General features: G+C 50.3%; 1 protein-coding gene across 1 annotated transcript in view; it reads right to left on the reverse strand.

Moving 5' to 3' along the window:
• LOC101999605 (CUB and sushi domain-containing protein 2) overlaps positions 1-22353 on the reverse strand; it is a 514736-nt gene that overhangs the window by 30291 nt on the left and 462092 nt on the right. Inside the window, exons 33-44 of the mRNA XM_026782281.1 lie at positions 21806-21901; positions 20591-20794; positions 19824-19948; positions 18639-18735; positions 16719-16823; positions 15655-15773; positions 15066-15135; positions 13156-13272; positions 10233-10442; positions 4507-4695; positions 2385-2562; positions 1125-1270 (exon numbers count right to left, since the gene is read on the reverse strand). Of these exons, the coding sequence (XP_026638082.1) occupies positions 1125-1270; positions 2385-2562; positions 4507-4695; positions 10233-10442; positions 13156-13272; positions 15066-15135; positions 15655-15773; positions 16719-16823; positions 18639-18735; positions 19824-19948; positions 20591-20794; positions 21806-21901 (1656 nt within the window). The remainder of the gene's footprint in view (positions 1-1124; positions 1271-2384; positions 2563-4506; positions 4696-10232; positions 10443-13155; positions 13273-15065; positions 15136-15654; positions 15774-16718; positions 16824-18638; positions 18736-19823; positions 19949-20590; positions 20795-21805; positions 21902-22353) is intronic.

The following is a 22353-nucleotide window of genomic DNA, read 5'->3' on the forward strand; positions in this document are numbered from 1 at the left end:
AGGAGCACAGTCTATAGAGGAGCACAGCCCACAGAGGCACAGCCCACAGAGGAGCACAGTCCATAGAGGAGCACAGTCCTTAGAGGAGCACAGTCCGTAGAGGAGCACAGCCCTTAGAGGAGCACAGTCCATAGAGGAGCACAGCCCACAGAGGAGCACAGTCCATAGAGGAGCACAGCCCACAGAGGAGCACAGCCCACAGAGGAGCACAGTCTATAGAGGAGACAGCCCATAGAGGAGCACAGCCCTTAGAGAAGCACAGTCCATAGGGGAACACAGTCCATAGAGGAGCACAGTCCATAGAGGAGCACAGTCCATAGAGGAGCACAGTCCATAGGGGAGCACAGTCCGTAGAGAAGCACAGTCCATAGGGGAGCACAGTCCATAGGGGAGCACAGTCCATAGAGGAGCACAGTCCATAGAGAAGCACAGTCCATAGAGAAGCACAGTCCATAGGGGAGCACAGTCCGTAGAGGAGCACAGTCCTTAGAGGAACACAGTCTATAGAGGAGCACAGCCCACAGAGGAGCACAGCCCATAGAGGAGCACAGCCCTTAGAGGAACACAGTCTATAGAGGAACACAGTCTATAGAGGAGCACAGTCCATAGAGACGTCTCTATGATGCTTCTATGTTCTGTCTGCTGTAATAAGCTCGAGAAACATTCAGGTCCCCAGTGGACTCAGACTCTTAGAAGAAAATAGGCAGCGGGTGAGGCAACCCCACCTGGACCATTTATACCCATCCTGGATGAAACCGCTAAGTCCGCCTTTGCACTACCAAGCAAAGGGTTGCCTGTGAGGTCAACAGAGCCCCAAGAGTCCTGTGGAAAAGACAGCTTTATAGAAGTGAAGGGACAAGTTGGGGGATCAGGGAGATGGACAGGCCAGCTGTGAGTGGTGTGGATGGGTGGCTTGGCACCAAAGGCTAGCCCTACATGCCTGTGCGCCCCAGTACCATGAGGAAAGCAGTGGACTAGGGGCGCCCTAGGCTGGTGATGCTTCTATAGGTGTGGACACCCAAGCTCACAGAGGCCACATGACTCACTCAAAGCCACACAAATAGCAAACACAGCTTTGATCGGAAAGCTCGTGTGCCCCACCCTGGACAAGCTCTCCTACTGACCTGAGAAGGCGATGGCGAAGATCCCACCCGTGGCTGTGTCCCGGTGGAACTTGAGCAGGACCTGGTTAGAAGAGCTGTGTGCTATTTTCTTGGACAGACTCCGGGTGAAGACGCCAAGCTGTAGAGATGTCTGCTGTGGCCCGTCCCTGTAGGTAGGAAAGAAGGCCCTGCACGTCATCGGTTGTCTGAGTATCTGCTGCCCCTGGAGCCATCGGGGGCTCCGAGAGAGAGCTGGAGTGGGTGGCTGTGACTCCGGAACTCTCCAACCCTCCTCTGTGAGGCCTTCTGACAGAGTTGACGGAGCCTTTATTCATCTGGTTCTTCACTAGTCCTACCCCCTCCCCCCATGGGCTCTGGGGCAGCATGAGAACCATGGGACGGGGCTGCTGGTCTTCTTTGTCAGGGGCAGAGGAACTGTGGGGGGACTCTGCTCTCTCAGCTAGGCCTTTGCCACCCAAGCAAAGGTGACCCCATGCTACCTTTTGGGAAAAATGATTTCTTGCCTGAAACCTTATCTACTGTTCCCTTTCCGTTCATATCCATTGCTTGGAAATTCATCAGAGTTTTCAGAAAAATTATTCCGTACCCTTTGTGATTCCCAGAATGGCATTAGTTTGCAAAGGTTTTTTTTTTTTTAATACTATATATCCTTGTCTGTAGATTGAGTTGATTGGGGGGAAATTGTCTAGGAAATTACCCTTAACAACCAAGAAGTTTTAAATTTTCATTTTAAAAAACACTCAGGACATTGCCTATAGAGCTCTGTAACTAAATGCTTTGTTGTCAGTTCAGTAACCACTAACTGTACATGGCTACTTATGCTTAAGTTCATTAAAATGAAACAAAATTTAAAAACCAGTCTGGTGTCTTTCATGTCGGGTGGACTGCAGGGGCATAAAGTGTCACCGTCAGTTCAGAATGTTCTGTTGGGCAGCACTGGCTCAGCACAGGACAACCAGAGGGACTTTGTACAACATCAAGCTAAGCCTTCTTTGTTAGTCCTCACAGCTTGGTTAGGTGTGTGTAGACGGTGGGAGAAAGTTCTGGAAGTATGAAGGAGAGCCTGCCTATTCGTGCTACTCCCAATCATGCACCCACTGGCACCTTCACTGGCTGCAGAAGGGGATCCAGGTTGGGGACCACTGGCCTTTCATTCCTCTCCCTTCATCGTGTTGGTGACCTGACACTGAGCCTCAGCTCAACCCTGAGCCTCGCAAATGCCTCCTTTTGATTTGCCGTTGACATGGCGTCTGATCTTACCAGACAGTGATGTAGTCTCCAAAGGGTTCTATCTGCAGCAGGCTGAGGTTGAGATGGACACCATGGCCAATGGGCACAGTGATGAGCCAGACACAGTCCTGGGAGCTGGAGTAGGGGCTGGGGTATCCAGGTGAGTACACGGTGCCATTGAAAGAGGTGATGTTCCCACCACAGGGGACTGCCAGGGAGGAAACACAAATAAATGAGTATTTGAGAGTCCTACCCAGCTGGCTGAGAACCCAGATGCCTTTCTGGCAAAATCCCAGCTCTCATTACTGTTTTGCAGATGGGACAGGAAGGAGACACAGGGCCGCGAGGTTATGCTTGGTTCCGTTCACCAACACTACTCCCTGGCTGTCTATCATCACCCCAGGTGCTTCTGTGAACATCCCACCTTGACCTCCTCTTTTTCTTACAGTCCAGTCCAGTAAGAAGTGATTAACCTTGAGAACGGCCCTGACCCCTGCACTGAGGATGGGAGGAATGGGGAAGAACGGGGCTGGTAGGATGGGGACTGTAATACTTTCATTGGGAGGAGATGAGGGATTATGACAATCTCTCTCCTCTCTGACTTGTTCTTTCTAGAGTGTTGCTTCTGGTCTACTTTTTTAAAAAAAAATTAAATTTAGCATTTACTTACTTATTTTGTGAGTATGTATATGTGGGAGATGTGACATGTATATATGCACGTTTGCGTGCATGTGTGTGTGTGTGTGTGTGTGTGTGTGTGTGCAGGCTTGGGTGTGCGCTGAGAACTAAGGTTGATGTTGCAATCTTCCTTGATCACTTTCCATCTTATCACTTGGGGTAGGGTCTCCCAATTGAACCCAGAGCTTGCCAGTATAGCTAATCTAGCTAGATAGCTTGTTCCAGGGGAATCCCGTCTCCACCTTCTGAGTTCTAGATTTTCAGCTGGGTTTCCACACCCACCCAGCATTTATACGGATTCTGGGAATCTGAACTCATGTCTTCATATTTGCATAGCAAATATTTTATTGGCTTTTGGGTTTTTGCAGTGAGGCTAAGGTTGGGTTAAAAATCATAGTTACGCCACTTATCAGTCACATGACCATAGACAAGTCATGCATTCTTTCTGAGTCTGTTTCCTGAGGAGTGAACTAGACTAAGAATACTCTTCATGGACTGTGGGGGTTACTAGGTAACACAATGTATAAGAAATCGTTGGTCAGGGCTGGAATGAAGCTCAGAGACAGAGAGCTGGCTGCCTAGCATGGATGAGGCCTTGGGTTTGAATCCCAATACATCAGTCAATGAGTCAATGAATGAACGAATCAGCCAACAAAATGTTTGGCTCGGGACCTTGCCCAGAGATGCTGTCCTTGTTTTAGGTCTCCTCCTCTACAGAAAGCTACTACTACGCCTTCCCCATCACAGGCTGGACCACTTGTGGGACCTTCTGACTCTCAAAAACGTCCTGCTTTATTAAAGAAGGGAGTGAAACTCAGTGACAAGGCACAGAGAGGGGACTCACAGCTGACCCCGGAGCTGGGGTGCTTCCCTCTGCTGGGGTACTGTCCTTGCCAGGCCTCCCCATTTCAAGACTGATTCTAGCATCTCTCCAGGAAAACTGTGGTCTGTCAGAATAAGGCAAGAGGGAATGTGGAAGTGGAGTCTCTTGGTCATCTCCACCCTGGTTCTGCCTAAGGAAGAAGACCCAAGAACGCTCCATCTCAGCGACCTAAGATTACCAGCTCGTCTTTCGCCAAATACATGTAGGAAGAAGGGGGAGGTGAAAAGGAGCCAGAGTTCTCAGGAAAAGGGACAGTTTGAAGACTAATACTCTCTACCATTCAACTCCTACGGTCTCATTGAGGCCCCTTCCCATCTCCTTGGGGGACATTAGCCCATGAGAGCAGATCTTCCTACAGGCTGGATATGTCATTCCCTTGGCCATAGCACACATCCCCCAGTCCTTCACAGAACTTGCTCAGAGCTCTGTCACCTGGGCTCTCTCCCTGGCTGGGCTGGTTCACGGAAACAGGATAAGCAAAGCTTGCCTGGACCTTCACCTTTGGTGATCCCACGGAGTAGCAGGTGGAGCAGGACGCTCTGTCTCCATGACAACCCCAGGAAGGACCATCAGGGCGGGAGAGGGACATACCTTCACACCTGGGTAGGGGGTGGTCCCAGTTCCGATTGGTGCCATGTTGACATGTGAGGACGGGCTGGCCAGTCAGTTGATATCCCGGAAGGCATTCAAAGGTCACCGATTGTCCGACATTATAGCCAGCTCCTCTCACGATGCCATTAGCAAAAGGCTCTGGGTCTGGGCACTCTTGAAGTTCGTAGGCTAGAAGAGGTCAGGGGAAAAGGTCACTTTATTCTTTCTGGGGCATTTCTTCCCAAATGGAAGACTGCAGCACCCAGGTGGTAGCACTGAGGCAGAGCTCCAGGATTGGGAAACCTACAGACCTGACTGGTTGTTGGCTTTGGATAAATCCCTCAACTTCTCTATGCCCCCCTTTCTTGTAGTTGTTACGAGGACTGAGTGCAATGATATCTTGTAGCCCTCTAAAGGACACTGGCATGTGGGAGGACCCCCATAAACGTTACTGATTGTTCTTAGTTCCACTGGGAAAAAAGGCCCAAGGAACATACTGACAGGGGGACTTCTGGTCACTGAACACTTTCCCGGGGTCGGGCGTTAGTCTAGGTGTCTCCATGTTGCTTGATTCTAGGTCACAAACAGAAACAGTGAGATGAAGAGGTAAGTGGGGGCCTTTCCAGCTCTACCAAGTTAGAACCCCTGAAAGCATTTAGGGGGAGTAAGTTAAATCTACAGTCAAGATGGGAGCTTTGCGGGGAGGGACTAGGTGGGCCACAGGCATATGTGACTGCCGTACAGGGATGCTCCTTGGAGGAGTAGGAAAGCTGCCCTCACGGCAACGGCTGAGGCCTGTCCAGCAGGAAGAGTCAGCCGAGGCACTGGCTGTGTACCACAGAGCAACGCCTCTGACTAATTGGGTACACCGGATGAAGAATATTCTTTGTGGCAGTAATTGGGCACTTTCTACTCAGGGAACTGGCAGAAGACGGAGATGGGCTGTTTCCACAGAGGCAGCACTCAGTAGGAACAGCTGAGCTGAACGGCTCTCTGTGGAACCGGATGATTTATCACACGCAATAAGAATAACTGTGACCTCCAGGCTAACGGTTCCTCCATGCCCACTCCGCAGTGGTGGCTGGGTTCTGCGTTTCCATTTGACACTGTGGAGGGCTGTTTCGGTGGGAAAACACGCACGTTTCACCAGAAATCACTTTTGGAGAAGCTTGGGGAGAAAGCTCAGTTGGTTTGCTCTGAAAGCAGGAGGACCTGAGTTTGAGAGCCAAGATCCATGTGGGCTCTCCTGCCTGTCTCCTTCCTTCCTTCCTTCCTTCCTTCCTTCCTTCCTTCCTTCCTTCCTTCCTTCCTTCCTTCCTTTCTTTTTGCCAGGATTAGTAGCAGTGTTCATCTGTAATTCCAATACTGAGAACGCAGAGACAGACGGACCCCTGAGCTTATTAACCATCAGGCCTACTTGGTGAGACCCAAGCCATGAGAGACCTGGTCTCAAAAAGGGGCCATAGTACCTGGTGCATGGTGGATGACACAGGAGCTGATCTTCTGGCATCTGTACACACACACACAAATGCACACCTGCAATACACACATGTGCCATGTGTGCATGCACACGTACACATACACACACCACCCCCACACAGAAATCACTAAGGTGACTGTGTCTTTCAAGGAACCGAGGAGCCACCACCGGCATGGGTGGGCTAAGGAGAGGTGGCCCTGCCAGTGGAGGGCCTTTGGGTGCTTTGCCCATGATGCCTTGGAGGAGGTAGGATCCTGCTGCCCAGGTAGGCTGCATCAGAAGCCTCGGCTGGAGTTCTGTGGCCTGAAGACAGACAGCAAGGGGACTGAAGGGAGCAGCCACGAGTCAAAAGCCAGAGTAGCTTTGACGAGAGTGGCAAGAGTCACTCGAAGAAGTAGTGTTTCCAAAAGGGAGAAACTTCAGTGAGGGCTTCCTGGATTCTTTTCATTCCAAGACAGATCTAGGGACTTCCAGGGAGTCCTAGAAGGTGCTTCAGAGGGAAAGATAAATTTTGAAGTTACAGTGTGTGTGTGCGCGTATGCGTGTGAGTGTGCGCATGTTTGTGCATGTGTGTGTGTGTAGGTCTGAGGCCAATTCAGGTGTCTACCACATTTCGAGACCAGACCTCTCACTGAACCCAGAGCTCAGCTGTTGAGTAGACTGGTTGGCTAATGAGCTCCTGAGATCTTCCTGCTTTGATCCCCCCCCCCCCTCACTCCCAGTGCCAGGCTTGAGTGGCAAGAATTTTACCTATTGAGCCTTGGAGTAAGTTAAGAGCAAGCAAACTTAGCTACCCGTAACCATTTTCTGGAAGCGTCTGCCTATGGAAAGACAGAGGAAGCTGCCTAGAGATGCTGGTCTGGCCAGCTGGAAGAATTTTGAGGAGAAAGTGCTGGATTGTTCCAAAAAAAAAGTTAAGGAAATCAAGAGAACTGGGGTCCACATAGACAGCCTCAGTGGGGACAGGTGGATCCTCTACAAACTGGAGAGAAAGCACAGTGTGTGTGTGGGGGGGGTGGCGCTCAGAGCTCAGAGCCTGTTTATACTGAACAACTCTGGCGCATGAGGCCAGTTGGTCAGAGAGAATCATTTGCATCGATCACGAATTAGAGGCCTCAGTGGAAGCAGCTGGGCCTCTGGCACTCGAGACTCCCTAGGCTGAGAGGTCGGGACCATCACAGCAAGAAACCTTAATGAAAGTTGAGCTTCGGCCCGCGAAGGAGCAGGTGGCCTGATGCTGAGTGACACACAGGTGGACTTGTGACTCAAGGGAGCAGACGGCAGGTCCTGATCACAGAAAGGCTGACCCATTTTGTTGTCCTTGACTCCTCAGAGGGATAGTTGGAGACCTCAGGCAGGGCAGGCTCAGCAGGGGTGAGGATGTTCTCTGATACAGGGGCGGCAACCGTGTGGGTGGGAGGGGCTGGGTCCCTTGTGGGGAATCCAGGAGCAGGTGGTGTTGTCAACACTTATGAGAGAGAAGTGTCGGAGGGAGCACTGGCTGAACTGTCTCTGCACAGTTACCAGAGTGTCAGGAAATGACTTATGTGGACAGAGGACCTCTGACCATTTCACATAAACCTGAATGGCTGTAGGGTGGATGGTGATCTGATGGGGCTGGTGTCACTATAAAAGGGGAGCTTGGGGGTCCTCCCTAGTACATTCCATGATGTCTCTACTCATTTACCCTTTCACCAATAGCACGGACGATTCCTTTTCTCAGAATACAAGAGAGGACATTTTGAATGTTAACCACATCAAATAAAGTGTGAATGTTAGGTTGATGGGACCATGAGCGACCTTGAGTTGATCAAACACAATGTTCCTGTCTTGAAACATCCCACTGTATTCCATACCTATGTACAATAATTATGTATCAATGGCGGTGGGTAACTAGAGTTTTTAAGATGGATGCCATATGAAGATGAAGTCAGAGACTGGGTGATGGATGATTCTGCAAACCGACACAAGGCTGATGATGTCTAAAAACGACCCAGATCCAGTCCCCCACCTGGAGCAGATCCTTACAACCCTCAGAAGAAAGAAACCTGGCCTTCCAACACTTTAATTGTGCTCTCACTTCCATCCCTGGAGCTGTTGTTCGAGTCACAAGGTCTTGGTACTCTGTAACAGTCTCCCAACAAACAGACTCGGAAGTGATGGCGGCAGAGTGTGTGATGGGGTCTACATCTGTTCCAGCCAGAGCATGGATCCATGTAACTGGAATCAAGTTTGTCTTCCATGACAGACCATCGTGACAGGATGACTACTGATGTGTCCTGACTCGTCGGTCCTCCATCCTCCCCTCCTCAGTCACAGACACTCTTGCACAGGAACAGTTTCTGAGAGAACCCCTCCCCTTTCCTTGGGTCTGGCTGCCTGGTCAGTACCAACAAGGTGGCATGGTTTGAGGAGGCCAAGTTCTTGGCACCCTGCAGTATGAGCCTGCCGTGCTCACATGCAGGCCTCCCCTGTGCAACCATTTCAAATGTGCCTACCTCAGGGGACACACTCTATGGCTCTCCCAGAATGAGAAGCCTAGTTCTTGCTAAGTATTCTTATCTGACAAGGAAGAGACTCCCAGTCACAGGGATGAAAAGGCCAAGACTCTCAGAATACACATTGCAAGGTATTCTTTCTATACTAAAAGCATATGTGATCAAAAACTTTACATTTTCTTCCAAGGTGTAAACACACACACACACACACACACACACACACACACACACATACACACACACACACGAAATAAAAAAAGGAAGAAAGAAAGGAAGGAAGAAAAAGGAAAGAAAGAAAGGAAGAAGGTGAAAGGAAGAATGAATGAATGAATGAATGAATGAATTAAAAATTAGGGGTTGTCTCTGCCCCACTGCCGTTTTTTCTTGGTTGTTTTTTAACAAGGAGAATGTGTTAGTGAATTATCTGTATAACTGAAGATTAACTTTGAACACAGGAAACTGGAAGACCGCACCTACAGTGGGATGCAATGCCGGCTGGACGGAAGATAACACATTGAACTAAACTCCCTCCATGAAGGGGATGAGTGGGTTTGAGAGCAATGTGACTCCCATGACATGTGACATAGCCTGCATGTTCCCTCAGCCAGTACCACACACTGAAGCCTCATCCCCTAATGGGAGGGCGTCTGGAGATGGTTAGTCCTTAGGTCTTCCTGGAGGGCTGGACTAGGCTCCCTACAGAGGAGGCCTTAGAGGTCCTTCACTGAATCTATCAAACCCGGACACAGCAGGAGGGTGCTGCAAGCCTTTGAGCAGCCTCTCCCAGGCTTGCGATTTGCCAGCACCTTGACCTTAAGACTTTTAAGCCCCCAGAGGAGGGAGGAAGGAGTTTCTGTTACCTATGAGCTTCCTGCTGGCTTGCAGCATTTGTTACAGTGGCCTAAGCTGGCTGATGCCCCCTGCTCATGGAAACATCTGTACAATTTTAGGGTTTTTAAAATAAACATGTACTAGTTAGTGTTGGCCAAAAAGAAATGTCTAAAAGTATAGAGTGGGGAATGAGTGAAAGGAGCTGAGATGGGGCTGGCACAGGTGCTTCACTCAGTGACTCGAGGGGAGACTCATGGGAGAGGTTAGGCCTATGCAGGGCTGCCCAGCACAGCCAGGCAGGTTGGGAGTCTCCACTGTCAGTAATGAACGAATGGCATTTCACACAGCAATGCCTGCGTTGGCGTGATGGTTTTTTTTTTTTCTCTGTGAAAACATGCTAGGAACACTGGACCTGCCATCAAGTTTCACCTCAGGAAATAGAACCTCCGCCATCATACAGGTGGGCCTCCGCGAGGGAACGCCGCCTGAGGTGGGCGCTGTTAACACTGTTGCTGGAACTTTCCATTCTGTTACAGGAGATCTTTGCTGAGACTGAGCCTCTCAAAGCCAAGGGGAAATGGTGGTGGACCCTGTCAGGGATGCCTGAGGGGAACTGACAGGCTACTTGCCCAGGATGCTGCTGGTTATTAGCTCTAGATACTATGGAACCTCAGTGGACACTGTGGGGCCCATGGCTCTGGAAAAAAATGGGTACATGTAAGCTGTCTGTCAAACAGGGCTAGGTAGCTATTGAGCTACTTCCAAACAGAAGCCTCCACAGAGAGACCTGCTGCCCCTCAGCCCTTCTGGCATTTCTTCCCAGGCAGAAGGACGGGGAGATGGGTAGCTGTGGGCCAGACGCGGGTCTGCCAGTGGCTACCATGACAGTGGTGCCACTGCAATACTTTCATCCTTACCCTGGTACTCCAGCTTGAAACCTGGCCGGTTCTGGGAATGGTCGCTGTGGAAATACACAATGGTATCGTGGGACGTGGAGAGCAGGGAGCCTGGCAGCTCGCTCCCGCTGAACCTGCCCATCATGCGGCTGGTCTCAGAGGGACCACTCCGGATTTCTAAGAAGTCGTGGTTAGGCTCCGTAGAGAAGTTCAAAAACTGGATGTGAGCACCTAGGAGAAGGACAGAGGCACACAGTGCCCAAAGCCATACAGTCCTGCTTCTGGCAGCATGTCCCGCTACAGTGTCTCAGGGTCCAGAGTCCCCACCACCAAAGCCCCAACCCACGCACGTCTCCCAGGGTGGTTCTGAGTTTTGCCCATCTAGTCCCTGCTCTGGCCATCAGGAAGGGTCAGAAAGTCAACAGACTTTTCATTCAGCAACAGAGACACGTTATTTCTGAGTCCCACCCCAAGTCTATTTGACTTTATGGGAAGCCAACTTCGGGGTCAAGATTTGATTTCATTTGAATCATGTCTAGTATTGATATAAAGATAGGTTTTTCCCCTAGAATAAATGTTTAGCTAAAAAGTAATTACCCCATTGAGTCAGAGGGCACACATGACCTTTCTTGCTGGTATTTTCTAAGACTCTTTAGGTGATTTAGAAGGACATGGATCGGAAGTGTATATTGTACCATCTAATCCACTGAGAAGCCAAATGAAGTTTACCCTTCGGGACTTTTGGTGGGTTAATCAAGATCTCTTAGCCACCTGTCAGGGGACATGGATTTAATTAAGCCCCTAGGGTACATATTTACATAAGCCACGGAGAAGTGAGGTTGGAACAGCAACACGGGTATTTGTTTACAGACAAGGGTTTTCAAAATTGGATTGCTGTTGGAAAATGTTCTCCAAAGAAACCTATTCACCATGTATAACAAAGGTCCCCACATTACATTGTTAACTGAGAAAAATCAGGTCGGAAAAAATAGACACTGGAAATAGAAAAATGTAGACATCCATTGCAATTTTTCTATTTTAAGGGCCTGGAAGAACACACATTTGTTTGCTAATACCGGATGAGCATATGCCATGGGCTTGTGTCACGCTAGGCACAGCCCCCCCGGATGAACAAGGCGGGATGGTCCTCGTGCCCACGAGCACCAAGCTGTTGTTACTAAAGATCTCTTTGTGATGAAGTCACATACTGCGATTTGAAAATGTGCTCATCTGTATTTGCGAGTGTGATAGAATGAACACGTATGTGCAAATGTCTGTGTGCCCTGCTATGTTAAGAGCGAAGGCTAGACCTGCAGTGCTGCAGACCCTCCGTTTCCTGTCCTATTCCATGAGCTACACGATCCCATCCTGGGCACCATCCACCTCCTCGGCTCGTTCTCCTCCCATGAGCACAGCTTACTTCCACACCTCAGACTTCTCTGAGTCATCGTCTGTAGGGCTCTGCTTTGCTTGCCCGTGCAGCCTCCCGTGTGGCTGCCTGTGGGTCCAACCCTGGGTTCTTGAGCTGCATGCAAAGAACGGGGCTGTGTTCGCCCCCTTGCAGCAGGGGGCGTGTAAATGCAGAACCCCTTGCCTTCTGGATGAGAGAGAGGGAGCCGGAGCCACTGGAAAGCCAAAGATCCAGCAGTGCCGCTGGATCTGCAGCAGGCCCATTAGAGACAGCGTGGGCTGAATACAAGGATCATAGCGGGCAGCTACCCCACTTAAAGTCTTGTTTGCCCATGTGTTACCCTCGCTGCCCTTTGCCTCTCCAGGCTCTTTGGTCCCAAGCTTGAAGTTAGAGCAAAGGGGACTCTGGCCCTCTTTTCTTGGTGTCTCAAACCTAGACTTGACCGAGGCTGCCAAAGCTGTCTCCACTTTCCTGAGTTCCCTTCAAGAGATGGTACGAGACACTAGACTCTAGCCTTTGAGGGTGACCCCACTGTCCCCCTCCCCTCCATCCTGATTTAAAGGCCAGCAGGACCATGGCTGTCCCTTATCAGAAGACATACTTGGGACCTATAACAGATGACCAAACAAGCAGTCTTCACAAGGAGGCTAGCAGACTGAGAGGTTCTATAATCCTCAAGGAGAGAGAGGAGATGAGGGGCAACACCCAGTGGGGCATGGCTATTGCAAAGTTTGTTTGCATCACAGTCAAACGCATTGCTTTGTAGAGATTATGCTAACACAACTGTATAAGAAAGAGGAATCCCCAGGAGAGGTCACTTCCTAGGGACAGAGCAGAATTGGGCTAGAGGACCCCCATGGATAGCCCATCCGTACCTTGTCGGCCAAAGCCACCATCTCTTTGGCACAGATAACCAAGGTTATATTATATTGCCAGTACATGAATTGAAAGCAATTAAAATTTGTACCTAGACTAACATCCTTCACAGCCAACAACCCCCACACCTGGCGTAGCCCATCTCTGCTCCCCCCATCTCCAGGCCAGCTAGAATGTGTCCGTGAAGAATGCCAACTCAATTTCATATTGACCTTGGCTCAATTTAATTAGGATGATAAATGGGATAGGGAGTTAAAAGCACAACTTGCAGCCTGGTCTCAGCAAAACGGCTTTCCTTTTCTTTTATTCCAGGCAATTTCTTTCCTTTTCTTTTTATTAAATGGTCCTGAAGACGGAACCGTGTGTCTTGCACAAGGCACGCTCTCTAGCCCTGAGCTATACCCTCAGCTACAGCTCAAGTTGAGTTTCTTATTCTGTACCCCTGGGTTTAGTTTGGGACTCAAATCAAAGTAACCCCTAAGCTTTCCTCCCCTTTCACTTAATTTCTGCCTTTCCCCCGAGATTGAACAAGACAGCACCCCATGAGCCAGAGGGGAGGGCGGTGCTGGCGCCGAGCTTAGCTGGGATTGGGCAGATAGCTGAGTTAGTCCAGGCCTGGGCTCCAAGCCCATGTCACTCTGGGGGTTGCAGACTCACCAAAGCCCACAGGCAGCACGATCTTCCAGGAACAGTCCATGTTACTGGGGTAGTTGCCTGGGAAACCGGGGCTCAGGATCACCCCCTCCATCTCTTCCACTTCTCCCCCACATTGAGCTGTGACAAGGAGAACAGTTGGGTTAGGAAATCGAGGAGAGGGTGGGGCTCTTCGAGCACGCAGAGTCACAGTTTTAAACGTTCCTTGAGTCACAAACCCCTCTGAGAACCCCAGCAGGTCTCTCTGAACATTGGTACACCCAGGTAAACTGAGCAATGTAAACTCAGGACTGAAGCACAGTGCAGGGCATCCAGGAGTGTCAGCCTTTACCATGCCCACCACAGGTTGATGACCTCATCAAGGCCATGCAGGAAGTGGCAAAGCTCTGCTCCAGAAGTCTGACTCTTCCAGTCCTTACAGTTTACAGTTTATGGGGAAGGATGGCCTGCCACCGAGGTTCACCATGACCACTCAGCAGCGAGGGAGGATCTGGAGACATCTGATTTCAGGTTGCTGGGGTGCCTCAGTAGCTGCCCAGCTGAAAATGATTTTAGCTTTCACGTTCTCCGAGGAAAGACTGTGTGAGCAGAAAGGGGCTAATCGGCCACGGAGGCCCAGGTGTTCAGGGAAGAAAATGCCAAGGTCCAGACCAGTATTTTTCTGGGCAGAAAATGAGTAGGAAGCACACTGGGGTGGAATAGTGCCACCACTTACATCACAATTCCCACTCCACTTCCTGAGGGACCGTGGGTGAAATGTACGCTCCTCCCCAGCCCAGTTGCCAGAGCAGCAAAACGACGCTAAGAACAGCTCCCATCTCGGGGAACCGCTGTGATGCCTAGAATTTCTCGTATCCAACCTGCTCTCTATGGGAGAGCAAGCACAGAATGCTGGCATGCCAATGTGACATTCCCTTAACTCACTTACTTTCTGGGGGACAAGGGGATGCTGTCAGCCCGGCATGGATGATCCTTCACATTCCATTTCCCACCTCTCTTTAATCTCTGAAGACAGATTTCTGGGCTGGGGAAGATGTCTCACTTGGTAAGGGGCTTGCTGTGAGAACCTGAGTGTGGATGTCCAGCATCTACGTAAAAGCCAAGTGCAGTGATATCCCTGTAGCCTAGTGCTGAGGGGCAGGGAGAGGAGGACTCTTAGAGCTCATTGGTCAGCCAACCTAGCTCAACAGGTGAGCTCTGGGTTTAGGGAGAGACCCTGACTCAAAAAAAACGTGGAGAGCGATTGAGGAAGAATGCATAGGCACACCCCCCACACCAAGTGTTTAACACACATGCACACACACAGAGACACACACATACACATACACACCCACACCCACACACTTACGAACCCCCACTGGAGGTATGCAATGGGAAACTGGAGTCCGGCATTTAGTAGACACCCAATCACTGTTTGTTTCCTGCTTTCTTGACCTGACCAAATGCTCTGAAGTACCCCTGTCTTTCCTTATTTCTGTTAATTTCCTCAACATTGCCTAGCATAGGTTAAGCAGTAAAAAGACACCGAGTTCTTAATTTATGTGCAACCCTTGACAACTGAAGCAGGTGTTTCAGTCTGCACTTTGACAAAGTCATGGGAAAAGCCCAATGTACCTAAAATTGCCTTCTGGGGTCTGGCTGGTTATATGAGTCCACAATGGCCCTCATGATATTCTCAAGTGGGCAAGCTTCTTGTGATTTTTCAGTTGGCGGGTAGAACCTTCCAGCAGTCTGGACAGCTTTGAATGAGAGTTAGAAATTGCACAAATGTCTTTCAGGAACTACTGACTTGGAACAAATCCAGAACACTGGATTTTTTTTTTTTGACTTGAACCTGAACTCAGCAGAATAGCAGAGAGCTCTGATGCCCCGGGATTGGGACTCTAGTGGATTCTAAAGTCCAGTTCTCTTACCAATGCAGAGTGGAGGAGGGTAGTTCCATCGGCGCACAGTTCCAGGCATGCAGGAGATGTGGGCATGGCCCTGGAGGAATCAGAACAGTAGCGGGCTAGAGGTCCCCAGGGGCACAATTATACACCTAACCCGGAACGGGGGCTTGCTCTAGGCCTCACATTAAGAGACAAGACATCCAGATGCATGAGATCATCGTGGGATTTGAGGTAAGACAGAAGGAGAGGTAATTTGGGGCGGGAGAGACCACTTACTAACAACCATCACTAAAGAATTCTCATTACAGGAGGTTTCCTTGTGAGCTTCCTCTAATTACTAAATTCCCTCATGGCCCTCAAAGGGAAATTAAATTTTCCCAAAGTCCAATCAAAGCCGACTTTGCAGGAACACATTCCAGGCTGGATTGTCCAGGGCCCTTACCATCAACAAAGCTTATTTTTGTGAGAATAGTTCCAGGAGTGGATAACTGTCCCTAGGGGATAGGGAGGCTTCACCCATAACCAGGCTGCAGCTTTGCCGGTACGGGATTGGGCAATGCACTCAGGGGACGCCTGTGCCCTGCCCCGGGGTTATTTTGGTGGAGATGGGTACCTGGAGGGCGTATCCTGGCTCACACTGGAAAGAGACCACGTCATTCACCAAGTAGCGCTCGCCTGTCTTCACCCCGTTACTGGGTACAGCTGGTTCGGGACAACTGCTCAGGCCCACAGCTAAACAGAGAGAGGGTGAGAGAAAGATGGGCAAGACTGGTTGGTTAAGGTGGCAGAGGCGGAGGATGCTGTTGGCTTCTTGGGGTCTGGGCCTCCTGTTCACCCCGGCATTCAGAGGAAGTCAGAATGTGTAGTATGGAGGTTCATCAGATCAAAGCTGGAACAGGGGGGTGTCATTTCAGGGGCTTGGGATGTTTTGCTCATCTATTGAGCTCAGCATCAGGACACCTTGGTTGTAGACTCCCAAGGCCTCTCTATCTGAGTCCTGTCCCCCACCCATGTCCCTGTTGTCTCTGCTCCCAACTTCTCTCCCCTTTCTCTGCCCTTGGAAGACAGATCTATCAGAGACCCCAATAAAATCATCAGAGCTCCTGATGTGTTGGGAACACACAGTGGTTATCTGATGGCGCCCACTGGTCCCTCCCTGTACCTAGTGTGAGATGGGAGCAGGGCCAGCGACGCAGGAGGAAAGTCATCTCTCCAGAAACCGCTTTATGCCCCCAAAGGCACAGCTATAGTCCTTGCTGATCAGGGATCTTAGCAGTGACTAGAAAGAACTTTGTGGATGATAAGTGAGATTTGGAGTGAGAGAAAGAACTTTGAAGATAACATCCAAATGGGTATCAGAAGCTGGTCTGCAGAACCAGAGGAGAGAGCACCTCCATTTTCTTACATCCCAGATTATCTACTGGGGTCGAGGCTGAAGTACTTTCTGCCTGGTCCTAGGGTACAGTGATTCAGCGCTTCAGCGGCTTTGTCCCATGGCTGAGTATGCAAACTTGAAAGGGTTTCAAGCCTTCTCTAACCCTTAGTATCTTTCTCCAGTCAGTGGTAGCCTTAAGTGTGAATGAGTGGGCACAGCCCAAAATCCATGGAGGGTGGGGAGTCAGCCACCATTTCCTCCTACCGAGAAACCCACACACGGCCACGACCCTGGATTCTCACTTTTGTATTCCAGGTGGAAGCCGGCAGCAGACACGCTGATGTCGGAGTAGAAGTGGAGGTAGAGCTGGTTGGAGGTGCTGTTCAGCAGGGCGGGCACTGTTGTCCCTGCGCAAGAACACCAAGGGTCATTCGGCATTCCCTCCACACACCAATCTCTACCTCATTCCTGTTTCTACTCCCTGCTGGCATTCTGTTCCCAGGGTCCCCAAATACCACCCCCTATTATCAAACTTACTAAATGACAAATGCCAGGTAGTTAATGGGCCAGAGAAGGAAATCTGTGGACGAGAAGTGCTATGGACCTACGCTGTCAGGAGGTGATGCTCCTCAGGCAGTGAGAGGGCTGTGCGTCTGGTCTCTACTCAGTCATCCTCAAAATGATTCTGACATGTACAACTGCCTGGTCAACCCAGCAGGGCAGACAGCTTATCTGGATGTGAATGGGTCATCTTCATATCTTAGCATCATCATCTCTGGGCCTAGCAGCTTCAGGTAACTTCCCTGGCCATTGGGCAAAAACACATACCATATTCTGACACAAGCGTGCCACTGACTAGGCAGTGGGGAATCCACTTTGGGGAAGAAGTTTGGTTGTTCGTTAAAAAAAGTGAGACTATGGTGATTCCATTTCTGGATATATGCTCTTGAGGACGGACAACAAAAGGGACACCAGAGCTTGCAGGTGACTCTCCACTCCAGCATTAGCCACAGTAGCTCCATAATGAAGGTGAAACAGCCATCACTATGTGACAGGCGTATGAAGAAATGGACTAGCCGGTACACAGCACAGCGCTGACTCAAACCGACACTGGGTGAGTGCATCAGACAGAACCACACGGCCTAAGATTTCACTGGTATGAACTGTGGACAAGGGCAAGTCCACGGGGACTGTAAGATGAGTGATTGCCAGAGGCTGGGGGCAAGTAGGGGAAGTGGAGAATGAGTGCACTTGGTACTTGATTTCCTTTCAGGGCTACAGAAATGCTCTGGGATTGTTTAGAAGTGATGGTTGCAGATCATTGTTAATACGCTAAACCTCAGGCAATGGTGATGACGGTGATAATGGTGGTGATGGTAGTGATGATGATGATAGTGATGGTAGTGATGGTGGTGATGGTGGTGATGGTAGTGATGGTGGTGATGATGATGATAGTGATGGTAGTGATGGTGGTGATGGTAGTGATGATGATGCTGGTAGTGATGGTAGTGATGATGGTGATGGTAGTGATGATGGTGATAATGGTGATGGTAGTGATGGTGATAATGGTAGTGGTGATGGTGATGGTAGTGATGGTGGTGATGGTGGTGATGGTAGTGATGGTGGTGATGATGGTAGTGATGGTGATGGTAGTGATGGTGGTGGTGGTGATGGTAGTGGTGATGGTGGTGATGGTGATGGTGGTGATGGTGGTGATGGTAGTGATGATGATGATGGTGGTGATGGTGGTGAGGGTAGTGATGGTGGTGATGGTGATGGTAGTGATGATGGTGATAATGGTGATGGTAGTGATGGTGATGGTAGTGATGGTGGTGATGGTAGTGATGATGATGATGGTAGTGATGATGATGATGGTAGTGATGATGATGATGGTAGTGATGATGATGATGGTGATGGTAGTGATGGTGGTGGTGGTGATGGTAGTGGTGATGGTGATGGTAGTGATGATAGTGATGGTAGTGATGGTGGTGATGGTGGTGATGGTGGTGATGGTAGTGATGGTGGTGATGGTGGTGATGGTGGTGATGGTAGTGATGGTGGTGATGGTAGTGATGATGATGATGGTAGTGATGATGATGATGGTGATGGTAGTGATGGTGGTGGTGTTGATGGTAGTGGTGATGGTGATGGTAGTGGTGATGGTAGTGATGATGATGTCAACCACAACCCTCCAAGTGAAAGCTCTGGATGTCCCATCTTACCTGAGAAACTCCCCAGCATGGTTACGGTGTTGTCTGCTCCGTCAAACACTTCTAGAGAGTCCCAGTTCTGCTCCGTAACAAAGCTTATGACTTGTATCTGGAGACAGAACGACTGAGTTGTTGATCACACAGCTCAAGTACCCCTTTTTTTCCCCATGGGTAATTTAATTTGTCAAACACCTCCTCTGGGCCTGACACTGTGCTGGTTCCTTCCCATAAAAGTAAGATGTGGTCCATACCTGTCTCACTAGCTCACTGTCTGGTGTGGAAGACAGACCTGAAATATGATCATAGGACAGAAGGACAGTGACATTCCAGACAGTGGGATTGCTTCTGTCCAGCTGTCTTTCTCCCCTTGCCTTTTTTAAAATTAATTAATTAATTAATTAATTTAGGTGACAGGGTCTCATGTAGCTCAGGCTAACCCTGAGTCACCATGCAGCTGAGGATGACTTTAAATTTTTAATGCTCCTGCCTCTGTTTTCCTGGGAGTTGTCACATGCATGCAGAAGCACACCTGGTTTATGTGGCACTGGGATTGAACCCAGAGCTTTGGGCATGTCAGGAAAGAACTCTACCAACTAAGCGCCTCTCTGGCCCCTTCTCACATTTGGAATAGTCTTTGGGTTTCTTACTCTCATTGGGTTCCAGCTCTGGTCCTGATTACTCCATTGGCCTGGCAGGCTCTAGATCCTCTCCTATGCCTCTCTGTGTTGCTCCTACCTTGGGCACATGTTATGTATCCCAGTCGCCCTAGCTGTGTATCTATCTGGCTGTTCTCTCTGCCTTACTTGTGCTTGGTGATGTACTCTTTCCCGGGTCATCAGCAAGGCCCCCTTTTCCCTCCTTAATGGTCTTAGTTAAATACCTTGAACCATTTGCAAGTTTCCCAAGACCCCTCCAAATTCATATTTCAGCTGCAAGCCCACATTCTTCTCCTGGCTGGCTGGAGCTAATTCCCATCTCCCATCCTCCCTCAATTAGCTGTCTTTCCTCCCATCTTTCCCCAGAGATGCTGTGATCTCTTGTTTGGGAGCCATATCTCCACATCTGCACCGTGGCACCAAAGCCACAAGGACAAGGACAGAGATGTTATTTCTCCTCCCACCTCAGCCTGGCTCGGGGTCCAAGCAACAGCCAGAATCTGTGGGCAGCCCCCTAACTTAGGCACCTCCTTGTTCCCACCTGAATGCCAGCTCCTTCTGGGACCATGATCTTCCACACGCAGTTGAGGCTATTGAGGTAGGGCTCCGGGAAGCCAGGCGACAGGATGGTGCCCCTGCGTTCAGTGAGGTTGCCACCACAGGGTACTGGGAAGAGACACGGGGCTGGTCAGAGGCTCCTCAGCTCCTCCATGGGAGCCTCTCTGTGTGTTTTCCTCAGGGCCTTTGGCTTCTGCTAAGCCTCCTCCTGGGGCTAGCTTCTTCTTTGGCTCTCAGCCCCACTTCCCTCAGGATCTTGGCCTCTTCTGGGCCACTTCCATGTGCTGGCCTCTGACTCTCCCCTCCCTTCACCCCTATTCCTCCTGCTCCCCACCTCTCTCAGGATCTCCAGCCTGCTGTAACTCATATTTATGTTTTTTTTTGTCTCCAGCTCCCAAACCGCATCTCCCAGTCCCACCCCCTGTAGGGTGCCTAGCCTCTGCTAAGTCTCCTTGCCATGCTGGCTTCTCCCTTAGGGATCTCCTGTTCTTGGTGACTTGACCTCAAACAGTGGTCCTCTCTTCACGAATCTCCCTCTCCATCTCCTTCCCCTCTCTGTATTCACATGCCCGGTGGGACCAGAGAGCTACTCTGCCTGAGAGGGCCATTCTCCTTAGGCTGAGAAGGGCTGATGCATGGGGATCTCTGATGACTGGCTGTGTCCCTCAGGGAGAGAAGTCTGTCCTCCGTCCTTCCTCTCCCCATCTTTCCATCTCTCCTTGCCCGGTCTCCGTCTTGGCTATCACTTACCCACACAGGTTGGTGCAGAGACATTCCACTGGGCCAATGCCCCAGGGACAGGGAGACACTCGATTTCTGGGGACCCCTGAAGGGCGTAGCCCGAGTTGCATTCAAAGCGGATGATGGCCCCCACGGAGAAGTCACTGCCCAGCCTTTTTCCATAGCGGGGTTCTGGCACAGAGCTGCACTGTGTGGCACTGGTTCGGGGCACCGCTGTCGGGGAAAAGGCACTTAGGGGGCAAGCCTCACTGGGTAGAAACTGGCCCAGGGATGCAGGCAGGACAAGGCTGGAGGGGACCTTGGGAGCTTAGGGTACATTTTCAGGCTGGCACGGACACTTTCCAGGGCAGGGTCCATTTTGAGGCACACTGCAGGATTCAGTATTGCGGTACAGCTTCTAGGAATCATGGTAGTAAGAGGCCCAGGGCCCAAACTTAAGCCTCAGAGCTCTTTCTTCTTTGCCCCTTTGGTGACACTTCTTTCTTACCAGGGCCTCTCAAGCCCCTGCCCAGGGTCTGCAGGCCAACGACTTGAGCATAATGGTGGCTTGTGGGAATTAGGAATAGCGCCCCTGTAGCGGGATCTCCCCCTGCACAGGGCTGGACATGGCCTCCTGGGCAGGTGTAGAACAAACAGGGAAGGCCTTGCTTAGAGACTGGTGGCCTTAACAACGAGGGTGTTGTTGGGCAGGGAAAAGCAAAGATGCTCCAAGGTCCTGTTGGGTCTTAGTGACTCAGAATGAACACTGATTGCCTGGCTGGTTATGGACTTTTAACCCAACCAGGAATTATTACCCTCATTTCATACTTGAGCAAGTGACGGTTCTAAGAAGTGGAATGGCTGGGGGACCCTGATCAGAGTCCCGGCTTGTCCTGTCCCTTTACTACTGCACTGCAGACAAAACCAAGTTCCCTGGGATAAGAGGGCTGGGACAGTGTCCCCAGCACCATCAGAGATGTACTAGACATTGGGTAAGTGTGGGTGGGGCACAGGTCAGGGGGAGGAAAGGAATTTACTTCCCATGTATGGTTTCCTTCCAAACTGTTGCTTGGGTAAGCAGAGGTATACAGTTGAATGAATGTCAGGAAATTGTCCCCCACATAGTAACTGCCCCCCCAAAGTCCTCATAGGGAGGTGCAGATGGGAGGTAAAAAGGTCTCTGTTCCTCAGGACACAAAGTCACTGAGATGACATCTGACCCTCCAAGGTCCACACCCTACATACCTTGGTAGACAAAATGGAACCCCCTGGCTGGTACTTGGCCTTTGGCGCTGAACTTAATGAGAATTTGATTGGAGGTGGCCAAGGGCAGCGACTCTCCTGCCGAGAAGAGTGTGGAGAAAGGAAGGGAGTGAGACTCGCTGTAATGCCCAGAGGGTAGATTCCAGGCTGGGAAGGTGGGGCAGCCATGCTGAGCACAGTGAAGCCCTCCACAGTCCAGGACTCCCAGCAACCTAACTCACAGGCTGCACCTCACAGCGCAGCTCACAGATGGGGGCTGGGGATGCGGATCCGTTCGTAGAGTGCTTACTTATTGTGAAGAAAACTCTAGGTTTGAGCCTCCAGCACCGCGTGAACTGGGAAGGGAGGTATGCTCCTCTAATCCCAGCACATGGAAGGTAGAGGAAGGAGGATCATAAGCTAAAGGACATCCTCCATCCCTAGTTACATAGCATGTCTGAGGCCATACTTGGTTACACAAGGCTCTGTCTTAAAAACAAAAAAACCCTAGAGATGATTTTTACATCCATGTTCTCTCTTGATCTGCTGTG

The sequence above is a fragment of the Microtus ochrogaster genome, chromosome 10 (genome assembly GCF_000317375.1).
Source record: "Microtus ochrogaster isolate Prairie Vole_2 chromosome 10, MicOch1.0, whole genome shotgun sequence".
In the NCBI taxonomy this organism is placed as follows: Eukaryota; Metazoa; Chordata; class Mammalia; order Rodentia; family Cricetidae; genus Microtus; species Microtus ochrogaster.